General features: G+C 40.9%; 1 protein-coding gene and 1 long non-coding RNA gene across 2 annotated transcripts; both read right to left on the reverse strand.

Annotated features, from left to right (window-relative positions):
* Nucleotides 1-2,690: 2,690 nt before the first annotated feature.
* LOC115133768 (transmembrane protein 272-like) lies at nt 2,691-4,105 on the reverse strand. The gene is made up of 3 exons (XM_029667252.2): nt 4,026-4,105; nt 3,698-3,904; nt 2,691-3,224 (listed from the first exon to the last, which is right to left on the reverse strand). The coding sequence occupies exons 2-3, from the start codon at nt 3,843-3,845 to the stop codon at nt 3,016-3,018; spliced, it is 357 nt and encodes a 118-aa protein (XP_029523112.1). The 5' UTR covers nt 3,846-3,904; nt 4,026-4,105; the 3' UTR covers nt 2,691-3,015.
* Nucleotides 4,106-12,974: 8,869 nt separating this feature from the next.
* On the reverse strand, nt 12,975-18,790 carry LOC115133769 (uncharacterized). The gene is made up of 3 exons (XR_003864253.2): nt 18,190-18,790; nt 17,699-17,749; nt 12,975-17,617 (listed from the first exon to the last, which is right to left on the reverse strand). It is a non-coding gene; the product is annotated as an uncharacterized LOC115133769 (long non-coding RNA).
* Between the last annotated feature and the right edge of the window lie 4,779 nt (nt 18,791-23,569).

Below are 23,569 nucleotides of genomic sequence, written 5' to 3' on the forward strand. Positions count from 1 at the left end.
ACAATTTCACAACAACAAAGGAATGAATAACAATATGTACATATAAATATATGGATGAGCGATGGCCAAATGGCATAGTCAAGATGCAGTAGATGGTATATATATATGTGTGTGTATATGTGTGTGTATATATACAGTGTATATATATGAGTATATATATATATATATGAGATGAGTAATGTAGGGTATGTAAACATTATATTAAACATTATATTAAGTGGCATTGTTTAAAGTGACTAGTGATATATTTATTACATCCAATATTTTATGATTAAAGTGGCTAGAGATTTGAGTCAGTATGTTGGCAGCAGCCACTCAATGTTAATGATCGCTTTTTAACAGTCTGATGGCCTTGAGATAGAAGCTGTTTTTCAGTCTCTGTACTGACCTCGCCCTCTGGATGATAGCGGGGTGAACAGGCAGTGACTCAGGTGGTTGTTGTCCTTGATGATCTTTTAAGCCTTCCGGTGACATCGGGTGGTGTAGGTGTCCTGGAGGGAAGGTAGTTTGCGTTGATGCGTTGTGCAGACCTCACTACCTCACTACCCTCTGGAGACCTCACTACCCTCTGGAGAGCCTTATGGTTGTGGGTGTAGCAGTTGCCGTACCAGGCGGTGATAAAAGTTTGTGAGTGTTTTTGGTGACAAGCCACATTTCTTCAGCCTCCCGAGGTTGAAGTGGCACTGTCTGTGTGGGTAGACCATTTCAATTTGTCCGTGATGTGTACGCCGAGGAATTTAAAACTTTCCACCTTCCCACTACTGTCCGGTCGATGTGGATAAGGGGGTGCTCACTCTGCTGTTTCCTGAAGTCCACGTCATCTCCTTTGTTTTGTTAACGTTGAGTTTGAAGTTATTTTCCTGACACCACACTCCGAGGGCCCTCACCTCCTCCCTGTAGGCTGTCCCATTGTGGGGCCCCAGTGTTGAGGATCCACGGGGTTTCCTACCCTCACCACCTGGGGGCGTCCCGTCAAAAAGTCCAGGACCCAGTTGCACAGGGTGGGGTCGAGACCCAGGGTCTCGAGCTTAATGATGAATTTGGAGGGTACTATGGTGTAAAATGCTGAGCTGTAGCCAATGAACAGCATTCTTACATAGGTATTCCTCTTGTCCAGATGGGTTAGGGCAGTGTGCAGTGTGATTGCGATTGCGTCGCCTGTGGACCTATTGGGGTGGTAAGCAAATTGGAGTGGGTCTAGTGTGCCAGGTAGGGTGGAGGTGATATGATCCTCAACTAGTCTCTCAAAGCACTTCATGATGACGGAAGTGAGTGCTAAGGGGCGATAGTCATTTAGCTCAGTTACCTTAGCTTTCTTGGGAACAGGAACAATGTTGGAAGCATGTGGGAATAGTAGACTGGGATCATTTTTGATTGAATATGTCCGTCAATATGTCCGTCAACACACCAGCCAGCTGGTCTGCGCATGCTCTGAGGCCGGCAGCCCTGCGAGGGTTAACACGTTTAAATGTTTTACTCACGTTGGCTGCGGTGAAGGAGAGTCCGCAGGTTTTGGTAGCGGGCCGTGTCGGTGGCACTGTATTGTCCTCAAAGCGAGCAAAGAAGTTGTTTAGTTTGTCTCGGAGCAAGACATCGGGGTCCCCGATGGGGCTGGTTTTCTTTTTTTAGTCTGTGATTGACTGTAGGCCCTGCCACATACCTCTCGTGTCTGAGCCGTTGAATTGCGACTCTTCTTTGTGTCTGTACTGACGCTTACCTTGTTTGATTGCCTTGCGGAGGGAATATGTTCCTATACTTCTGTACTTCTATACTTCTGAGTTTAATACAACAATGTTCCAAGTTTAACCCCCGAATCCAACAATGTCCAGGTAGTTTAATTTTCTCTCATCAGTCTGCATGGTGAATTTGAGATCCAGTCACAATACAACACTGGTACTCTGTAACAACAACTGCTTCAACATTGTATTATGTTATTATTACTATTATTACTAAACATAATCAGTCATATTGCTGAAAATGTGATTATAATGATTGTATATTTAAACCCAGTGATTTTGAAAGGCTTTGCACTTTTGGGATTATTCAATTGATTCCCTTGTACAAGGCAACTCAATCAGTGCAGCTGAAGTATTTGAAAGGAGTTTACGTATTTTAAGCCAGGTTGGGGACACCAAAATATTATGTGTCAAATAAGACAGCTCATATAGGCCTTGTGCAGCTCATACTAATTAAAGCACTGTTTTTGTCAAATCATACAGATAAGTAGTATCCTGTGATGTTATCGGTGAATAGGGCATTTTGAAATCATTGAATGAAAGAAAATAGCTGTACAAACAGTTCAAATGGAGTAACATTTAAACTGAACAAGGTTCGTCTGGGATTCTCAAGTAACTGAATCTTTCAGTTTCATTTTGATCTCAGGGGTTGTAAGGCTCCCAGTCCAACACATAACAGTAAGCCTGATATGTTTGTTAGTCAATGATTACGTAGAGCTATCCGTAGAGATATATAATGTATGAACAATATACCTTAGGCATGGAAATGCAACTGTTACCCAGAAGGTAAGAACCGGTAATAATGTGGCTCTGATAGACCTGTATCACTGACTAATTGTGATACAAAAAACAGTTTTGTCCTGCAGATTAAACTGAATCACTGATACAATCATATACCTACACCAGACTAGGATCATAACATGAAACACAGGCACATTATTCACAATTTGAATATTTACTTTAATACATTTAATAACGTATAAATAGTTTAAAATTGAGCTAATGAGAATGAATGCAACAACGTTTCTCATACAGAAACACAGTGATATATAATAACAGTTAAAACCAATAATTCGTTATTCAATTGATAACTGGATTCTATTGGTTTTCTCTAGTTTGTTTAGTCAACATTATACACCCTCTCCTCCCCTCTCCAATGCCATCTTCCTCCGCTCCGCTCCTCTCTTCTCCCCTCTCCTCTACTGCCCTCTACTCTCCCTTCCTCCTCCTCCTGTCTTGTACTGTTGTCTCCTCTCCTCCCCTCCTCTCATCCTCTCCCTCATGATCTGTTGTCATCAGGGTCCCTCTTGCCCAGTATAGAGGCACAGACAAGCATACAGCATCCCCCCAGCAGCAGAAGGCCCAGCACAACGTAGGCTAGAGTGGTGGTCCAGAAGGCAAACAAGTACAGGGTCTTGTTGCAGTAGGGGTCCTCATTCAGTGTCTGGTTGAAATTGGGCTGATAGATGGAGTAGATCCACACGTTACCTAGAGAGAGAGAGAGAGAGAGAGTGAGAGGGAGAGAGTGAGAGGGAGGGAGGGAGGGAGGGAGGGAGGGGGAGGGAGGGAGGGAGGGAGGGAGGGGGAGAGAGCAAGAGAGGGAGAGAGAGCGAGAAAGAGAAAGAGAGTGGCCTTTGGTATGAAGTTGAAAAGACGGTCATTTTGTCAAGTAATTGTTTCCTAACAGAGTGTAAAACTCACAAGTCTGTTATTTTCGCAAGTCTTTCACTGTCACAGCTTGAGATACTGTAACGTTGTATTTTTGGTGGGAATCAGTTAGTTCTTGGAAGAGGTTAAAAGTGTGCTGGAACGCTTCCTCCTCTCTCTCTCTCTCTCTCTCTTCCTATTCTCTCTCTCACACACACACACACACACACACACACACACACACACACACACACAGTGTTCTTTCTCTATCCTACCACACCGTCTTTCTCTCTCCCACGGTCTCTCAGACTCACCGCTGATGAACCAGCAGAAGAGGAAGAGGGAGGCCAGGGTGCTCCAGGTGGTGCAGAGGTGGTTCAGGAGGTTGGGGGCCTTGTCATCTGAGTCCTGGGCACATGGTAGGCAGGAGAGCAGGGCTAGGGCCAGGCCGGTGGCCCCCATTACCACCAGGTAAATGGGGATGTAGTGCTGCCGGGGGCAGTCATACAGGTACACTGCACCTATAAAGTAATACATAGGGGTAGGAGAGTTTGGGATAGTCAGTTGCAGCAAGAGGGGGTTGCAAAGTGTACAACAATGGTAAGGAAGGTGTATTATAAAAGTATTACTTCAGCTACTCACCTATGGTGATCTGAGCGATAGGAATGACACACGCAAGTAGTTTTGAGATACCTGGGGGAGAGAGAAGATAGAGGTTCAGATTTTTGCCCTAAACCCACTCTACATATTTTAGCTACATTTTCCCTTTGACTTAAAGTGGTAATCTGCAGCTACTACATACATTTTTGGACCTATATATTAATGATATGTACCCATTGATTATTAAATAATTTAACTTAGAAATGTCTCATGAGCTTAGTTCAACTGTCATCCTCAGAACCCAAAATATAAGCTTGTTTGAATTTTACTCCAATGTTTGTATATAAAGTAAATGTAAATCGATAGCATGGATGGTCAGTCCTTGCATCCATAGCCATGTCTATGAATTATGCGATAGTGGTTACATTTCTGCAGCCCCATCCTTCAGCTGTTTACCAAGAGCTATGTTATTGTTTCAACTGTGGAAGGTCACTTTAAGTGGAAGTTAGGATTCGACTCTAAAGGCACCATTCAATTGATCTGAGCAACTCTTAAGTGATGCAATCGGACGTATTTCATTCCACCTGATATGATTGGTTTGGAAGGGTGACGCATGTGTTGCAGCAGATTTCCCCTCTCCATCTTGTGCGACACAGTCAGGCCTACAGAGGGCGATAGAGAGCCATGACACAAACATGACATAGGACGCTGTATTAATTCAGTGGTGTGCAACGCTTGGAACATTGGATATATAAATGTAATGTATAGCTCTCACAATTCTCAATTAGCCACAACAGAGATAATAGATAAGAGATGATAGGTAATGATTTCAGTTGTAAACATACACTGCCGTCCAAAAGTTTGGGGTCACAAGAAAAGCACAATTTTGTCCATTAAAATAACATCAACTTGAGCAGAAATACAGTGTAGACATTGTTAACTTGTAAATTACTATTGTAGCTGGAAACAAGCGATTTTTTATGGAATATCTACATGGGCACACAGAGGCCTATTATCATCAACCATCCTTCCTGTGCTCCAATGGCACGTTGTGTTAGCTAATCCAAGTTTATCATTTTAAAAGGCTAATTGATCATTATAAAACCTTTTTGAAATTATGTTAGCACAGCTGACAACTTTTGTGCTGATTTAAGAAGCAATGCAACTGGCCTTTAGACTAGTTGAGTATCTGGAGCGTCAGCATTTGTGGGTTCGATTACCATCTCAAAATGTTCAGAAACAAAGAACTTTCTTCCGAAAGTCGTCGGTCTATTCTTGTTCTGAGAAATGAAAGCTATTCCATGTGAGAAATTGCCAAGAAACTGAAGATCTCGTACAACGCTGTGTACTACTCCCTTCACAGAACAGCGCAAACGGACTCTAACCAGAATAGAAAGAGGAGTGGGAGGCCCCGGTACACAACTGAGCAAGAGGACAAGTACATTAGAGTGTCTAGTTTGAGAAACAGACGCCTCACAAGTCCTCAACTGGCAGCTTCAATAATATAGTGCCCGCAAAACACCAGCGTCAACAGTGAAGAGGCGACTCAGGAATGCTGACCTTCTAGGCAGAGTTGCAAATAAAAAGCCATATCTCAGACCGGCAAATAAAAATAAAAGATTAAGATGGGCAAAAGAAAACAGACACTGGACAGAGGACCACTTGCACCCAAAGTATACATGCAGTACAAGTCAAAAGTTTGGACACACCTACTCATTCAAGGGTTTTCTCTATTTTTACTATTTTCTACATTGTAGAATAATAGTGAAGACATCAAAACTATGAAATGACACATATGGAATCATGTAGTAACCAAAAAAGTGTTAAACAAATCAAAAAAATATTTTTTGTTTGAGATTCCTCAAGTAGCCACCCTTGATGACAGATTTGCACACTCTTGGCATTTTCTTAACCAGCTTCATGAGGTAATCACCTGGAATGCATTTCAATGAACAGGTGTGACTTAATGGAATAGTGGAATTGATTTCCTTCTTAACCTCTTCAACCTATGGGGACGCTATGTCATTATTGGATAAAAAGACGTGCCCGTTTTAAGCGCAATATTTTGTCACAAAAAGATGCTCGACTATGCATGGAATTGACAGCCTTGGAAAGACAAAACTCTGACGTTTCCAAAACTGCAAAGATATTATCTGTGAGTGCCCCAGAACTAATGCTACAGGCGAAACCAAGATGAAACTTCAAACAGGAAATGAGCAGGATTTTTGAGGCTCTGTTTTTCATTGTCTCCTTATATACATTTACATTACATTTAAGTCATTTAGCAGACGCTCTAATCCAGAGCGACTTACAAATTGGTGCATTCACCTTATGACATCCAGTGGAACAGTAGTGCATCTAAATCTTTTAAGGGGGGTGAGAGGGATTACTTTATCCTATCCTAGATATTCCTTAAAGAGGTGGGGTTTCAGGTGTCTCCGGAAGGTGGTGATTGACTCCGCTGTCCTGGCGTCGTGAGGGAGTTTGTTCCACCATTGGGGGGCCAGAGCAGCGAACAGTTTTGACTGGACTGAGCGGGAACTGTACTTCCTCAGTGGTAGGGAGGCGAGCAGGCCAGAGGTGGATGAACGCAGTGCCCTTGTTTGGGTGTAGGGCCTGATCAGAGCCTGGAGGTACTGAGGTGCCGTTCCCCTCACAGCTCCGTAGGCAAGCACCATGGTCTTGTAGCGGATGCGAGCTTCAACTGGAAGCCAGTGGAGAGAGCGGAGGAGCGGGGTGACGTGAGAGAACTTGGGAAGGTTGAACACCAGACGGGCTGCGGCGTTCTGGATGAGTTGTAGGGTTTAATGGCACAGGCAGGAGCCCAGCCAACAGCGAGTTGCAGTAATCCAGACGGGAGATGACGAGTGCCTGGATTAGGACCTGCGCCGCTTCCTGTGTGAGGCAGGGTCGTACTCTGCGGATGTTGTAGAGCATGAACCTACAGGAACGGGCCACCGCCTTGATGTTAGTTGAGAACGACAGGGTGTTGTCCAGGATCACGCCAAGGTTCTTAGCACTCTGGGAGGAGGACACAATGGAGTTGTCAACCGTGATGGCGAGATCATGGAACGGGCAGTCCTTCCCCGGGAGGAAGAGCAGCTCCGTCTTGCCGAGGTTCAGCTTGAGGTGGTGATCCGTCATCCACACTGATATGTCTGCCAGACATGCAGAGATGCGATTCGCCACCTGATCATCAGAAGGGGGAAAGGAGAAGATTAATTGTGTGTCGTCTGCATAGCAATGATAGGAGAGACCATGTGAGGTTATGACAGAGCCAAGTGACTTGGTGTATAGCGAGAATAGGAGAGGGCCTAGAACAGAGCCCTGGGGGACACCAGTGGTGAGAGCACGTATATGGCTGTGAAAGCGCCAGGAATGAGCCTGCCCTTTCTATCGTTTCTCCAAGTTGTCTGCAGCATTGTGACGTATTTGTAGGCATATCATTGGAAGATTGGCCATAAGAGACTACATTTACCAGGGGTCCGCCCGGTGTCCTTTGTTGAAATTGTTGCGTAATCTCCAAGCTGCTCGCATTCATCCATGTGATTGAGACAGAGAGGAGACTTCCAGGAATGATATATCATGAAGAGATATGTGAAAAACACCTTGAGGATTGATTCTAAACAACGTTTACCATGTTTCAGTCGATATTATGGAGTTAATGTGGAAGAAAGTTTGGCGTTTGGATGAATGAATTTTCGTTTTTTTTTGGTAGCCAAACATGACGCAGAAAACGGACCGATTTCTCCTGCACAAATAATCTTTCAGGAAAACTGAACATTTGCTATCTAACTGAGAGTCTCCTCATTGAAAACATCCGAAGTTCTTCAAAGGTAAATGATTTATTGAATGTTTTTGCTGGATTTTGTGAAAATGTTGCCTGCTAATGCTAACGCTAAATGCTAATGCTAAATGCTAACGCTAAATGCTAAATGCTAGTTTGCTATGGTTGAGAAGCATATTTTTGAAAATCTGAGATGACAGTGTTGTTAACAAAAGGCTAAGCATGAGAGCAAGCATATTGATTTCATTTCATTTGCGATTTTCATGAATAGTTAACGTTGCGTTATGGTAATGGGCTTGAGGCTGTAGTCATGATCCCGGATCCAGGTTGGCTCGACGCAAGAAGTTAATGCGTTTGAGCCAATCAGTTGTGTTGTGACAAGGTAGGGGTGGTATACAGAAGATAGCCCTATTTGGTAAAAGACAGCTCAAATAAGCAAAGAGAAACGACAGTCCATCATTACTTTAAGACATGAAGGTCAGTCAATCCGTAAAATTTCAAGAACTTTGAAAGTTTCTTCTAGTGCAGTCACAAAAACCAATTAGCGCTATGATGAAACTGGCTCTTATGATGACCGCCACAGGAAAGGAAGAGCCAGAGTTACCTCTGCTACAGAGGATAAGTTCATTGGAGTTACCAGTTATTAGAGAAACCACTACTAAAGGACACCAATAAGAAGAAGAGACTTGCTTGGGCCAAGAAACACGAACAATGGACATTAGACCGGTGGAAATCTGTCCTTTGGTCTGATGAGTCTAAATTGACATTTTTGGTTCCAACTGCCGTGTCTTTGGAAGACGCAGAGTAGGTGAACAAATTATCTTTGCATGTGTGGTTCCCACCGTGAAGTATGGAGGAGGAGGTGTGATGGTGTTGGGGTGGTTTGCTGGTGACACTGTCTGTGATTTATTTAGAATTCAAGGCACATTTAACCAGCATGGCTACCACAGCATTCTGCAGCGATATGCCATCCCATCTGGTTTGCGCATAGTGGGACTATCATTTGTTTTTCAACAGGACAATGACCCAATACACCTCCAGGCTATGTAAGGGCTATTTGACCAAGAAGGAGAGTGATGGAGTGCTGCATCAGATGACCTGGCCTCCACAATCACCCGACCTCAATCCAATTGAGATGGTTTGGGATGAGTTGGACCGCAGAGGGAAGGAAAAGCAGCCAACAAATGCTCAGAAAATATGGGAACTCATTCAAGACTGTTGGAAAAGCATTCTAGGTAATGCTGGCTGAGAGAATGCCAAGAGTGTGCAAAGCTGTCATAAAGGCAAAGGGTGGCTACTTTGAAGAATTTCAAATATAAAATATGTTATGATTTGTTTAACACTTTTTTGGTTACTACATGATACCATATGTGTTATTTCAAAGTTTTGATGTCTTCACAAGTATTCTACAATGTTGAAAATATTAAAAATAAAGAAAATCCTTGAATGAGTAGGTGTGTCCAAACTTTTGACTTGTACTGTATGTATACACATACATGACGTCACCTATACAACTCATGTTTGTGATGTTGAGATATGATGTTATCTACCATTCATACACAAACTTAAAGTGCATTCGGAAAGTATTCAGACCCCTTCCCTTTTTCCACAATCTGTTTCATTACAGCCTTATTCTAAAATGGATTAAATAAAACCTTTTTCTCATCAATCTCCACACATAATGACAAATCAAAAAGAGGTTTTTAGAAATGTTTGCAAATGTATTAAAAACTAAAAACAGAAATAACATATTCACATACGTATTCAGACCCTTTGCAATGAGACTCGAAATTGAGCTCATGTGCATCCTGTTTCCATTAAATATCCTTGAGATGTTTCTATAACTTAATTGGAGTCCACCTGTGGTAAATACAATTGATTGGACATGATTTGGAAAGGCACACGCCTGTCTATATAAGGTCCCACAGTTGACTGTGTATGTCAGAGCAAAAACCAAGCCATGAGGTCAAAGGAATTGTCCGTAGAGCTCCGAGATAAGATTGGCAAGCATCACGTTGGGAGGAAACCTGGCACCTTCCCTACGGTGAAGCATGGTGGTGGCAGCATTGTGCTGTGGGGATGATTTTCAGCGTCAGGGACTGGGAGACTAGTCAGGATCGAGGGAAAGATGAACTGAGAGAGATCAGAGAGATCCTTGATGAAAACCTCCTCATGAGCGCTCAGGACCTCAGACTGGGGCGAATGTTCACCTTCCATCTGGACAACGACCTTAAGCACACAGCCAAAACAACGCAGGAGTGGCTTTGGGACAGGTCTCTGAATGTCCTTGAGTGGCCCAGCCAGAGCCTGAACTTGAACCCAATCGAACATCTTGAGACCTGAAAATAGGTATGCAGCGACGCTCCCCATCTAACCTGACAGAGCTTGAGAAGATCTGCAGAGAAGAATTGGAAAAACTCCCCAAATACAGGTGTGCCAAGCTTTTAGCGTCATACCCAATAAGACTCGAGGCTGTAATCGCTGCCAAAGGTGCTACGACAAAGTACTGAGTAAAAGATCTGAATACTTATGTAAATGTAATATTTCAGTTTTTGTTTTGTCATTATGTGGTATTGTCTGTGGATTAGAGGGGGGATCATTATTTAATAAATTTTAGAACAAGGCTGTAACTTAACAAAATGTAGAAAAAGTCAAGGGGTCTTAATACTTTCTGAATGCACTGTATATCTACCATGAAAAGTTGACACAAACATCAATCACACAATCACCAATCCCATAACTATACACACACACCTGTCTGTCTTTGCTGGCCCTTACCTATATTTTATTTTCTTAGCTTTGCAATGTCACCTCTCGTTGTGTTTTCATACAAAGTTTTATGTTTGGTTGAAGTTACATTAAATAGTGAAGTAACCTGATCTGTCACACTTGTTCACGTTAGCATTTTGTTAGTCCATCACATACTATATATTTTTTCAATAAAACACAGTAGGACAGTTCTACATTACAATTAATAATATTTAGCTAATACTATGTCATTTAATCATATTAAGTTAATACCAATAACCAATAACCAACAACCTATGCAGACAATTGATAACCAGTAATGATCAGCTTCTTATTCTTTCGGCTACTCTATGTACAATGAACGCATCCATGGATTGTCGGCAATAGAATGTAGGCTATGATAAAAAATATCAATTAAAAACCTTTACAGAATTTGGCAAAACATGTCACATGTATTTGATTGCGATATGGTCAATTTACCTTGGTTGTGCGTGTGTCAGTGAAGTAAACACTACTACTGAGAGATCTGCGCTTGGGGAAAGTCAGAAAAGAATTCCATTTCACCATTTCTCATTAACTGACGGAGCCACCGCTCTCGACAGCGCATGCTCTTGCGGTCCCTCGTCTGGTGCTGCGGGCGACTGAAAGCAGCCAATATCACAAGCTACTGTTGGCTACCTTATCGAAACTGTACGGGCGACTGACAATTTACAATGTTACAGTAAGGCAGCACAACTTCATTTGAATAGATTGGCAATAATTTGAATTATGCCAACTCAAATAGAGTAGGTCAAATGAAACACACCAGTCTCGAAGCCCTGGCCTTTTTATTGTGGAAGAACACAACACACATTTGATCAATTCAATGGACGAGCAATGTCAGAGCGGCATTGACTAAGATACAGTAGAACAGACCATTTTAACACACCAGTCCATTTTCTTTGGGTGTGCGTTTTCATTGATGGGCCGTTCCACTAAACTATTCCAGGGCGGGTGTTTGTGAAGTGGAACAGCAGCTTATTAGCCAAATTATTATCATTCTGCTCAAAAATGGTAACGATAATATTTGTCTACCAAGGTACATTTTAAATCTTGAAAGTCAAAGTGGGAATTAATATTTTTATTTTAATCTTCAGATTTTTGGCAACATAATGGCACAAATTGACCCATTGATTGCTTATTTTTTATGATGACATCTACATTTTTACATTATCTCACCCCCCAAAATAGACACATTCATGTAAATTACTATTGGTATTGTGAATTGTGAATTGCATTAATAATGAGCAGTGTTGGACTCACTCTGCCCAGTTACCACATACTCCTTATACTCCACACTCTCCACATACTCCACACTCTCTTCATGTCTCACACTCTCGTCATGCCCCACACTCAACCTGAGTCTCCACACACACCTCAATCCCCATACACACTTCAGTACCCACACACACTTCAGTCCCCACACACAGGTCAGTCCCCACACACAGGTCAGTCCCCACACACTCCTTAGGTTCAACACAGTCCTCAGTCTCCACAACCCTCAAAGGCTCAACAACCTGCACAGGTTTGACATCGTCAGACTTGCATAAAGAGACACAGCAGACGAGACAACGTATGAAGCATTTACATACATCAAACAACACAAGCAGCCACATACATATAAGAATGTCCAATATGATGGTGGTAGAGGCCACAAAGAGGTATAGAGATTTGTTGCAGTATACTGTGTTGCCGATGATCTCTTTCCGTGCGTAGTTGGGTTGGAATACAGAGAAGGTCCAAAAATGGCCTGTAGACAAAGCAGTAGGAAATGTAATCAATGTACACAGTTTGAGAGATCTTGTGTAGTTTTGTGCAGTTAAGGCTAAGTTAGATAAAAGTTTGGTCCAAATCAGACTATATTTATAGAATATTATATGAATATTATAAATTAAAATGGGCAATTCGGCAATCAATTAGCCTCTCAGAGATCAAATTATTTTTCAACAAAATAATGTTGCAGAAATCCTAATCTTATCTGTTTCTAACTACAGAAATGATTTCAGAACAATCTGAGATGGTGCTTGCTGAAATAACAGTTTTAGTAACATTACAGTCCTTCCTTCCTTCCTTCCTTCCTTCCTTCCTTCCTTCCTTCCTTCCTTCCTTCCTTCCTTCCTTCCTTCCTTCCGTGAAGTAATCACTGAGCTGATAATGTTGGATTGTTGGAAGCAATACAGAAACAGATCAGTGATTACCTCAAAGAAAGGAGGGAGGAAAGGAGGGAGGAAAGGTGTGAGGAAGGAAGCATTTAAAAAATATTCAAACCAGGCAACATGTATCTGTTAGAGGAATTCTAAATTCCTATATGTTTTGTAGCCAAAACCAAATTCACACTCTTATCTATTTCATAATAAGTTGTAAGTTTATCATTTTGCAGGAAATAGCAAGAGACCAGTCTTAAAAACAAGTTCAGCATTTATTCTTGATGAGTACTGCCCCAAAATACAAAGAACATTACATTATAAAGAGAGAACATAAAATGACGTCATCAGTTTCACACACTCTCTCCGATCCCCACAATAGCGCAGTGTCTTCAGGTCTGGAGACCTTCTTCTACTCCCCTCATAAAACAAACATTCCAATCTGTCTAAAAGATATACTTTTCTCCCTCCCTTAAACCCGCAAGGTACAGACAATTAATTCGTTTTACTTACATTTTCAGTAACAGCTTAACCAAGAACCCATACATTTCATACCATAACATAATAGTATTAGAATAAATGTTTCTAATTGAAATGTATACATAATTAATCATTTCAACTATAATTTCCTCCAACAATCCTCCCTTTGATTAAATATTATACATTCAAATCTACATCTAATTTCATCAAACATAAAAAAACAAAAATATGAACAAACTTATAACTAACCTTATTATAAAGGTTTACCAGATTATCATATGAATAGACACATAACCAACATTATTATAAATGTTTATCCGACTCTTCACCCATCATTAATCAAATCTAACCTTAACCTTAATCTAACCTTTAAACCTACATCAGAATTATAACTCTGCTTATCAGGATTTTCGTTACAATCTTTATTAAAAAAACAGTCTAATATTGAGATGGGATACAACCTAGCCTCCCTAAACATCAAAAATGGTCTCATGAAATATAAATTCCCCACAAATAAAAGATCCAGATTCGTCCACTTGTTCTGTAGTCATACATTCAGTCCTCCACGGGTCAGAACCTGGAATCGGCCCATATCTCATCATCTGCTGAGTCATCATTTTCTCCAGAGTTCTGGAAACAAGGCCTCATACACAGGGAATTAGACAACAGCCCCATAAAACTAAAACAGTCACACAGGTGAATGTAGCCCATAACACAGTGATCATAACATTTTTCCATTTTCCAAACGTACTATCAAAACCCAATCAGTCAGAGAAGTATCCACCTTAGAGTTTCTGCCAACCCTTTGAGCCAGGGTGGTCAAACCAGCTGAGGCTTCGGGCACTGATTCGTCCGGAGCTGTGTTATTTGGGATGTATGCACAAACATGGTCCTGATAATCACGCATACTTCTCCCTTTTCAGCCATTAACATATCTAATGCAATTCTATTCTGCCAAGCCATCCAGCTGGTTGCTTCAGTCTATTCTACAAAACCTTTAAAATACCTTGTCACTGGGAACAGGGAAATCCCCTTAACCCAAACTTTTACTACTACAACGACACCCAATAATTCAGATAATCCCTTCACATCGTTTGTTTTAAATCTCTTGATGTTTCATGTAACTCATTCAGTCTATCTTCAAATTGTCGTCCCAAAATATTTTATACACTGCCATACACTCAAACCACTGTGATTGACGTGCACTGTCCCTTTAAGACAAGACATACTTTCTCCCCGTAAAGAAAAGTAGAGAAAAATAGATAGTGTTTTTTTAGGATACGTTAACTTCTAGTTCGAATTCCCAGGCGTTACCTAACCAAAAATCAATACTCGGAAAAACAATCACAACTTTTTACGATTAAACTATTCTTACCTATTTTATAGTCCAAAGCGGTGCACTATATAGCCCATTGAGTGCCTAGCACTGCCGTTGCAAGCTGTAGCATCTTTTCAGACTATCTTTACGATACTTCTCCTTTTTAAAAGAAATGTATTTGGAACTTCTGGCCGCTTTTGAAAAGTAACTCTAAGGTATAATGCACGCATTTTCCCTCTAAATGCCACAACCCCTTTTCCCTGTTTAAATTTGAGGAACGATGTTGTTCAACGTGAAACGTCATCACACATCTGCCTGCCTCTGTAAAATATATATTCCCTATTCAGATTGCGTTCAGTTTTAAATTCTAATCATCAAAGTAAAACCAACCCAACTTCTCAACTTACCATACCCTAACATTTAAACGTACCATGTTTTGTGCTAAATTTATCATATGTCAGTCGATTCATAAATAGCTATAACGTCCGGATAGCATGAAATTGTATCGTATCTCTCCGTTATTCCCTACATTTAACTTTAGGTGACTTTCTCTTCTATGATACATTTATTTAAATACGACTCCCATCTCAATACATTATTCCCCCAGATCATTTTGGGCAAAATAGCGTATTACCTCAATTGTCTCGCCATTATTTTTAATGCCTTCTTTTTTATTTATTTTTATTCAATCTAAAACACATAATAAACGTTCAGTTATATTTAGACAAACACTGGCGACCGTATTTTTCCGGCAAAACATGCAAATAGGTGAATTTCACTCTAATATCAGTTTTAGTTAACCGCCTCGGATGGGAACCGAACCGTGGATTGCCGTTGGTAAAAACTGCTGCGCTCACCACTATACCACCAGCGCTATGAAACTGACTGAGACTCTCTGCAAATATACCCATTTTTACAGTTATCTGTATTTGTTACTCCGACATCTTGACAACAGAAAATAGCCCCAATTTAGACGCCCAACGCTTTCCCTCAGTTTAGGATTCTCATTAATCTCGCTCCCTTTGTATCTGTTTTATAAGGGATTCTAACTTTTCGACATCTAGGTGTCCGTCAAAACCATACCTTTTTTCCCATTTAGGACAGAAATCTACATTCCTTCGATCTTTTTGTTTCATATAACGGTAATCTTCCGTCTCTTCAGAAAGCAGTTTAGAGGGATTACTACCCATTATAATAAATTCCTGCCCCTCCTAATAATTCCAATCTTCAACACTTTATGTTAATTTCTCTTTATTGGAATCCTTATCTACTCACTCCTAGTAATTCCAATATTTAACACCTTATGGTTAATATCTCTTTATTGGAATCCTCATCTACTAAAGTCTGACATTAAGTCTCACCCGTATACAATACATTACTGTTCCTATAGGACTTCTGCTAAAATTGTCGCTCCAAATCAGCCTACTTGTAGGGTTGACCGAGGACAAATAGACAGAGTCTCAAGAGTCTCCGTCCACTCGTCGTTCAATCTGACACTAGTTTTCACCCGTATACAGCGATCACTGTAGGAATATACAGTAATCACTGTTCCTATAGGACTTTGAACTAAAATGTCGCCCCAAATATAGCTTAATCTGTAGAGTTGATTGAAAATGACCAACGGAAAAGCAACTCAATTGTTCCCCATAATCTAAATAAAGACCACCAACCTGCAGTGTCTATTATCAAGAACTATATATCTATGGGGTCACTTGTTCTGTCTTTCCGCTGGATACATTGTTCAATCTGACATTTAACTCCCCCGTATACAGTAATCACTGTTCCTATAGGTCTTTTGACTTAAACTTTGTCGCTCCAAACATAGCCTACTTGTAAAGTTGACCGAAAACAAATGGACCGAGGCCAGTCCCAAAACCAATCCTGCAGTGTCTATTCTTGAAAGCTGATGGTATAAAATCACCTGTTCCATTTCTTCCCCGGAACCTCAACCACACAATCACTTTTCACTATCAAGAACACAGACTACTAAAAACCGGGAAAGACCCCCCCAGTCCATTCATCACTCGATCTGACACTAGTTTTCACCCGTATACAGTGATCACTGTAGGAATATACAGTAAGTCGCTGTTCCTATAGGACTTTGAACTAAAATGTCGCTCCAAGCATAGCCTATTTGTAGAGTTGACTTTCAATCTGAGAACAACTTAAATCCACCCTATGATAATTTAAGTCATTCCCCCTTAATCAAGAATAAAGATTACTGACCTTATCGCCGACTGGGAAAGCAATGTTCGTTGTATCTAGTCACCCTCCCTGATTTCTGTTATAATATGCTGGCCTGAATTTTAACCTCAATTCGGAGGCCAGGACTTTTTTAAACGGGTGTCTCCCGTCCGTGCACGATTTTCAGCGTACTACCTCCAGATAACAGGGAGGGGTATTTAGATCCAGGTCTAGGACCAATTGTTAGAGGAATTCTAAATTCCTATATGTTTTGTAGCCAAAACCAAATTCACACTCTTATCTATTTCATAATAAGTTGTAAGTTTATCATTTTGCAGGAAATAGCAAGAGACCAGTCTTAAAAACAAGTTCAGCATTTATTCTTGATGAGTACTGCCCCAAAATACAAAGAACATTACATTATAAAGAGAGAACATAAAATGACGTCATCAGTTTCACACACTCTCTCCGATCCCCACAATAGCGCAGTGTCTTCAGGTCTGGAGACCTTCTTCTACTCCCCTCATAAAACAAACATTCCAATCTGTCTAAAAGATATACTTTTCTCCCTCCCTTAAACCCGCAAGGTACAGACAATTAATTCGTTTTACTTACATTTTCAGTAACAGCTTAACCAAGAACCCATACATTTCATACCATAACATAATAGTATTAGAATAGATGTTTCTAATTTAAATGTATACATAATTAATCATTTCAACTATAATTTCCTCCAACAGTATCGTAATTTGATGTCTCGTACCAATAATGAGCCAGATGATGATCATGAACCAAAATAGTTTAGACAAATGTTGGCACACAACACGGTCCTTGCAGCAGGAGAAGAATACATAGAGGAGACCGAAAGATCCAGAAATGATCATGTGGATAGGGATGACACGTTTCACTGGGCAGTCATCAGTGTACACAGCACCTATGTGGAGAAGTAGAGGAGTTTTGTCGATGAAAGATGATGCGGTATTATAACGATATGTTTTTCTTACTAGCTACTTACCCAAGACAATGAAGGTCACACAAACTGCAACCCATAAGACCAGCTTGCAAACTGCAGAATTAGACAACACAAAATGTTTTTTTGTTGTTGTTTCATGCCCTATCTATGGTTGCATAGCATGATGATATAACATCTTTACATTTTAGAAGCCTTTATAAATGTATACATTTACAATCCTGTACATTTATAAACAGACATGTGTCATTGTTTCCCTACCCTTCAGTTATCATCAACAGCGCAGCCATACCATGACTAACTGTTCTCTAGAGGGGTGCAATATGTATATTAAGAGTTATGATGTCATGTTACAAGGGTCACATTCCAGATGGACTACATTTCATCAACCAATGGTTGCGTGCCACGTCATCGACTGCACAGTTGGGCATCAGATTTGCCGGTATGTTAAACACCTATTTTTGAGGCTTCTGTAATGCCGTCAGATTGTAACGTGGCTAATACTTTACAATAAAAAAAGTAGCTCAGGTACGCACCTTCGATACATCTGCCCATGGTGCGTGACACAGATTGGTGGGATTGACCTGAATGGCGGATGAGACGAAATGTAAAATGTACTTTTTCATGAAGACGAGAAGTGATAACACTGTAGTCGTTGTGTGTCCCTTCTGCACTTTGGCAGTATCTCATCTTTACTCCCACTTCAGTCAGTTTCTAGGCTCCCCACCGTCACACTCCCCACAGTCACATAGGCTAACTAAATATATCTATTGTTGACACAATGCTACAATTGAACCATCATTACTTAACTGTTCACTGCTGGTTGGCTAACGCATATAGATCAGAGTTATCCTCGTCTAGGAGAGAGAGAATAGAAGTGCAGAAATCCTGTGAGTTAATACATTTCCTACCTGTTGTAGCTGTAGAACTTGCGTTCTCTTAAGTGGTCAGACACTTACGCTGCTGAACACCAAATCAACCATGAATGCAGAAGTGAAAAGGGAATTGGAACGTCGCTAAAAATGGAACTACGGTGACCTTACTGTAACAGTATGAATCTAAAGGTAGTACTTTCAGTTTGATGAATGATAAGAAACTCCACATTCTCCGGACTTTATCACTACTGCATCTTGTGGGTGGCGGCAGATCTGACATCTTAATCCTGCATCTTAATTCAAACACAAACACTATATTGATTTAAAGTTGCAGTTGTATTCAGCAGTGACATTGCCTGTCACATATAAATATATATATATATATTTTTAATTATTCAGTTAATAAAGCTGCATGGTCTCTTTTTTGCTTTCTTGAGTAAGGGATCTCAGCTTAGCTCAGTGCTTTCTGTGGTGGTGGGGAAGCCAGGTTGGTAATGTTCTCTAGTTGCAACGTGATTGGCTCAGTGTTCTGTCACTCATGGGGACAGTACTGTACGTCACGGAAAGCTGGAAAATTCAAGCGCCTTGGATGCTGCCATAGAGTTACATTAGAAATGCCCATCCAAGAAGGCTCAAGGTCATTAGCCACAGATAAAATTGTCAAATCACGTCATATCTACCGTAGCTTTGATTGGACTCATCATGTCAACCTCATACTTTCAAAATCTTAGCTAGCAAGCTAGTCATGCAGTCATCTTCATGAACCACGTTGACAATCGACTGGCAAATCCTTTCAATTCTTGTCATATGAAGCGAAATTATGGATAAAATGTATTGGTGCTCATCGGCCATTGGACATAAACATTACACTACAAGTTGGAAAACGCACATTCAACAAAGAGTTGTTTGGAAGGAATTAGTGGGTTGCAAAGCAATCACTAGCCTGCTACTCAGTGGAGTGGGAGGGTGGTCCAAGTCTGGGTTTAAAGGTCTCTTTTCCAAGCTTAAAAGGATACACATTCAACACCATAGGCCAGAAAAGGTGGAATATATTGGCCATGCTGTCAATCCAGCATGACTTCTGCCACATTCAAAACAACTGGAAACTCGGAACTGGGAAATTTCAGACTTCAGTGAGTTCAAGACAACTGAGAACGGTCATTCAATTCAGAATTCCAAGTCGGGAGCTCTAGCCTCTTTCTAGAGCTTCGACCTGAAGATCACTGACATCATGATTCAACATTGTTTTTTTCTGAGTTCCCAGTTGTCGTGAAAGCACCATAAATCCAGAGATGGCCAGGCTTTGGTGACAAAGTCTGATGACTGCCGCGCCACCCTCCTGTTCAAGTGAACACAGCACAACAATGTGAGTCCAAAAATGTATTGTATGCTGCTGACAAACATTATGTAATATGCCAGGGAGATATGTATACTGTAGCTAAGAAAGTAATACTAAGTCTTTGTTGTGTAGTAAGCTGTTAGTAGCCCATGTGCCTCACCCTAATAATTTGGTCCCTTTCCCTTTATTCATAGCTTAGCCTACTGTTCTGACTTGGTGGTGCACATGTAGCCTATAGCCTGTTTTAGAGAAATGTAATCTTCGAATATTGTAAGAGCTTTCATTGTCTGTTTACAGTGGCTTGAGAAAGTATTCACCCCCCTTGGCATTTTTCCTATTTTGTTGCCTTACAACCTGGAATTAAAATTGATTTTGGGGGGGTTTGTATCATTTGATTTACACAACATGTCTACCACTTTGAAGATGCAACATGTGTTTTATTGTGAAACAAACAAGAAATTAGACAAAAAAAAAAACAGAAAACATGAGCGTGCGTAACTATTCACCCCCTCAAAGTCAATACCTTTTGCAGCAATTACAGCTGCAAGTCTCTTGGGGTGTCTCTATAAAAGCTTGGCACATTTAGCCACTGGGATTTTTGCCCATTCTTCAAGGCAAAACTGCTTCAGTTTCTTCAAGTTGGATGGGTTCCGCTGGTGTACAGCAATCTTTAAGTCATACCACAGATTCTCAATTGGATTGAGGTCTGGGCTTTGACTAGGCCATTCCAAGACATTTAAATGTTTACCCTTAAACCACTTAAGTGTTTCTTTAGCAGTATGCTTAGAGTCGTTGTCCTGCTGGAAGGGAAACCTCTGTCCCAGACATCAAATCTCTGGAAGACTGAAACAGGTTTCCCTCAAGAATTTCCCTGTATTTAGCACCATCCATCATTCCTTCAATTGGGGCAGCAGGTACTATAGTGGTTAGTGTTGGACTAATAACCGAAAGGTTTCAAGATCGAATCCCTGAGCTGACAAGGTAAAAATCTGTCGTTCTGCCCCTGAACAAGGCAGTTAACCCATTGTTCCTAGGCTGTCAATGAAAATAAGAACATGTTCTTAACTGACTTGCCTAGTAAAATACAAAAATCCTGACCAGTTTCCCAGTCCCTGCTGATGAAAAACATCCCCACAGCATGATGCTGCCACCACCAAGCTTCATTTTGGGGATGGTTTCTTGGCGTGATGAGAGGTGCTGGGTTTGCACCAGACATAGTGTTTTCCTTGATGGCCAGAAAGCTCAATTTTAGTCTCATCTGACCAGAGTACCTTCTTCCATATGTTTGGGGAGTCTCCCACATGCCTTTTGGCAAACACCAAACGTATTTGCTTATTTTTTTCTTTAAGCAAATGCTTTTTTTCTGGCCACTCTTCTCTAAAGCCCAGCTCTGTGGAGTGTATGGCTTAAAGTGGTCCTATGAACAGATAATCCAATCTCCAATGTGGAGCATTGCAGCTCCTTCAGGCTGATCTTTGGTCTCTTTATTGCCTCTCTGATTAATTCCCTCCTTGCCTGGTCTGTGAGTTTTGGTGGGCGGCCCTCTCTTGGCAGGTTTGTTGTGGTGCCATATTATTTCAATTTTTGAATAATGGATTTAATGGTGCTTTCACATGATCTCAGTATATATACACCTGTTCTGAAAGGCCCCAGAGCCTGCAACACCACTAAGCAAGGGGCACCACCAAACAAGCGGCACCAAGAAGACCAAGGAGCTCTCCAAACAGGTCAGGGACAAAGTTGTGGAGAAGTACAGATCAGGGTTGGGTTATAAAAAAATATCAGAAACGTTTCTGATATTTTTTTATAACTCAACCCTGATCTGTACTTTTCCACAACTTTGTCCCTGACCTGTTTGGAGAGCTCCTTGGTCTTCTTGGTGCCGCTTGTTTGGTGGTGCCCCTTGCTTAGTGGTGTTGCAGGCTCTGGGGCCTTTCAGAACAGGTGTATATATACTGAGATCATGTGAAAGATTATGTGACACTTAAATGAAGTCCACCTGTGTGCAATCTAACTAATTGTGGGACTTCTGAAGATTATTGGTTGCACCAGATCTTATTTCGGGCTTCATAGCGAAGGGGTTGAATACATATGCACAGACCACTTTTCCGTTTTAACAACAAGTTATTTTTGTCATTTCACTTCATATTTTGTGTATGTCCATTACATGCAATCCAAATAAAAATCCATTTAAATTACAGGTTATAATGCAACAAAATAGGAAAAACACCAAGGGGGATGAATACTTTTGCAAGGCACTGTATACGCCCCCTTTATATATCCTACGGTTCTGACTTGGTGAACAGGGAGAATACTGTAAGAACGGCCCATGTTCTGAATTCTGTAACTATACATGTCAAAAGTGCTGAACACATAATTATATTGACTAAATCCATCCTAGCTCGCTCATTAATGTCTAATCGAAATTACAGATTGCCTCTTATCTGCTCGTCATCTCCTTATGCCATAGTTTGTACATCTCATTTGTCAGTAGAAACCACATTTGTTTAAGCAAGTCAGCCATATCAGATAACTATTTTTTAAAGACAGTAAATAAGACTGAATTAACTGTTTTGCTGCTAGACAAGACTCCGCTGATAGCCAGGTGTAGTGATGGTAAGGATTCACTCCATGGTGCTGAAAAGAAAGCTCTGCTGTTGGGACAGCTTCATGTAGGCCCTAACAGTTTGTGGGCATCGTTTGTCACCGTTATAGTGCAATGAATGCATTGTTTAGTGTAGTGTTGTGTAGTGGCTTTGTTGGCATGCATCAACAACAAAACATTTGGGGAGTTTGCTTCACCAAGATTGACATGCTAAAATCACCACTGGTATTCAGGAGAAAGAGAGCCATGACACAAACATTCCATAGGATGCTGTATTATGGGCCTTGTCATCAACAGATCTGCGTTCAAATACTATTTGAAATCATTCACTGTATCTGTAATTGATTTAGGTTGCCTGTTGAAATGGAACCAATAGAAAAGTCTCAAAAGTGCAAATCCCTCATACCTTGCACTCCAGGCTCAATGTATTGGAAAGATTTCAACCCAGGTTTGGTCATCAACGGCCTATAGAAATGTAATGTATAAAGCTGCCCCAATTCTCTACTCACAACAGAAAAAATATTTTTTAAGTTTTATACAATGTTTCTCTCTTTTGTACTCCTTCTAATCAACACTTGGCCTCAAAGTGCTTTGCATTTGGAGTAATTAAGTTGATCATACCGCAGATAGAACAATGAGACAGATATTTCACCAGATGTATAAATGTGAAGCATCCGATTGGCGTTTCCACTCTACCAAATACCAAATATGGTGATGAGAGGAAGCCCAGTTTGCTCCCATTTGAAAAGACAGTCTCCAGTCTATCTTGGTTAGTTATAAAAGTCTTTGATAATACTGTGTACAATATTCTTTTTTTAGCATTCAATTCAATATTTTTTTTACAATTAATATTTTTGTCCACACCCACTTTAGCAATGTCCCTTCCCAGTTTTGACCGTTCTGCCTGCCCTGACCCCGAGCCTTTCTGCCGTTCTATACCTTGCCCCACCTCACGGAATTATTGACCCCTGCCTGCCCTGACCCTGAGTCCTCCTGCCGTTCTGGACCTTTTGTACCCTCTGGATTATTGACCCCTGCCTGCCCTGACCCTGCCTGCCGTTCTATACCTTGCCCCACCTCACTGAATTATTGACCCC

This window comes from Oncorhynchus nerka, linkage group LG8 (genome assembly GCF_034236695.1).
Source record: "Oncorhynchus nerka isolate Pitt River linkage group LG8, Oner_Uvic_2.0, whole genome shotgun sequence".
Classification (NCBI taxonomy): Eukaryota; Metazoa; Chordata; class Actinopteri; order Salmoniformes; family Salmonidae; genus Oncorhynchus; species Oncorhynchus nerka.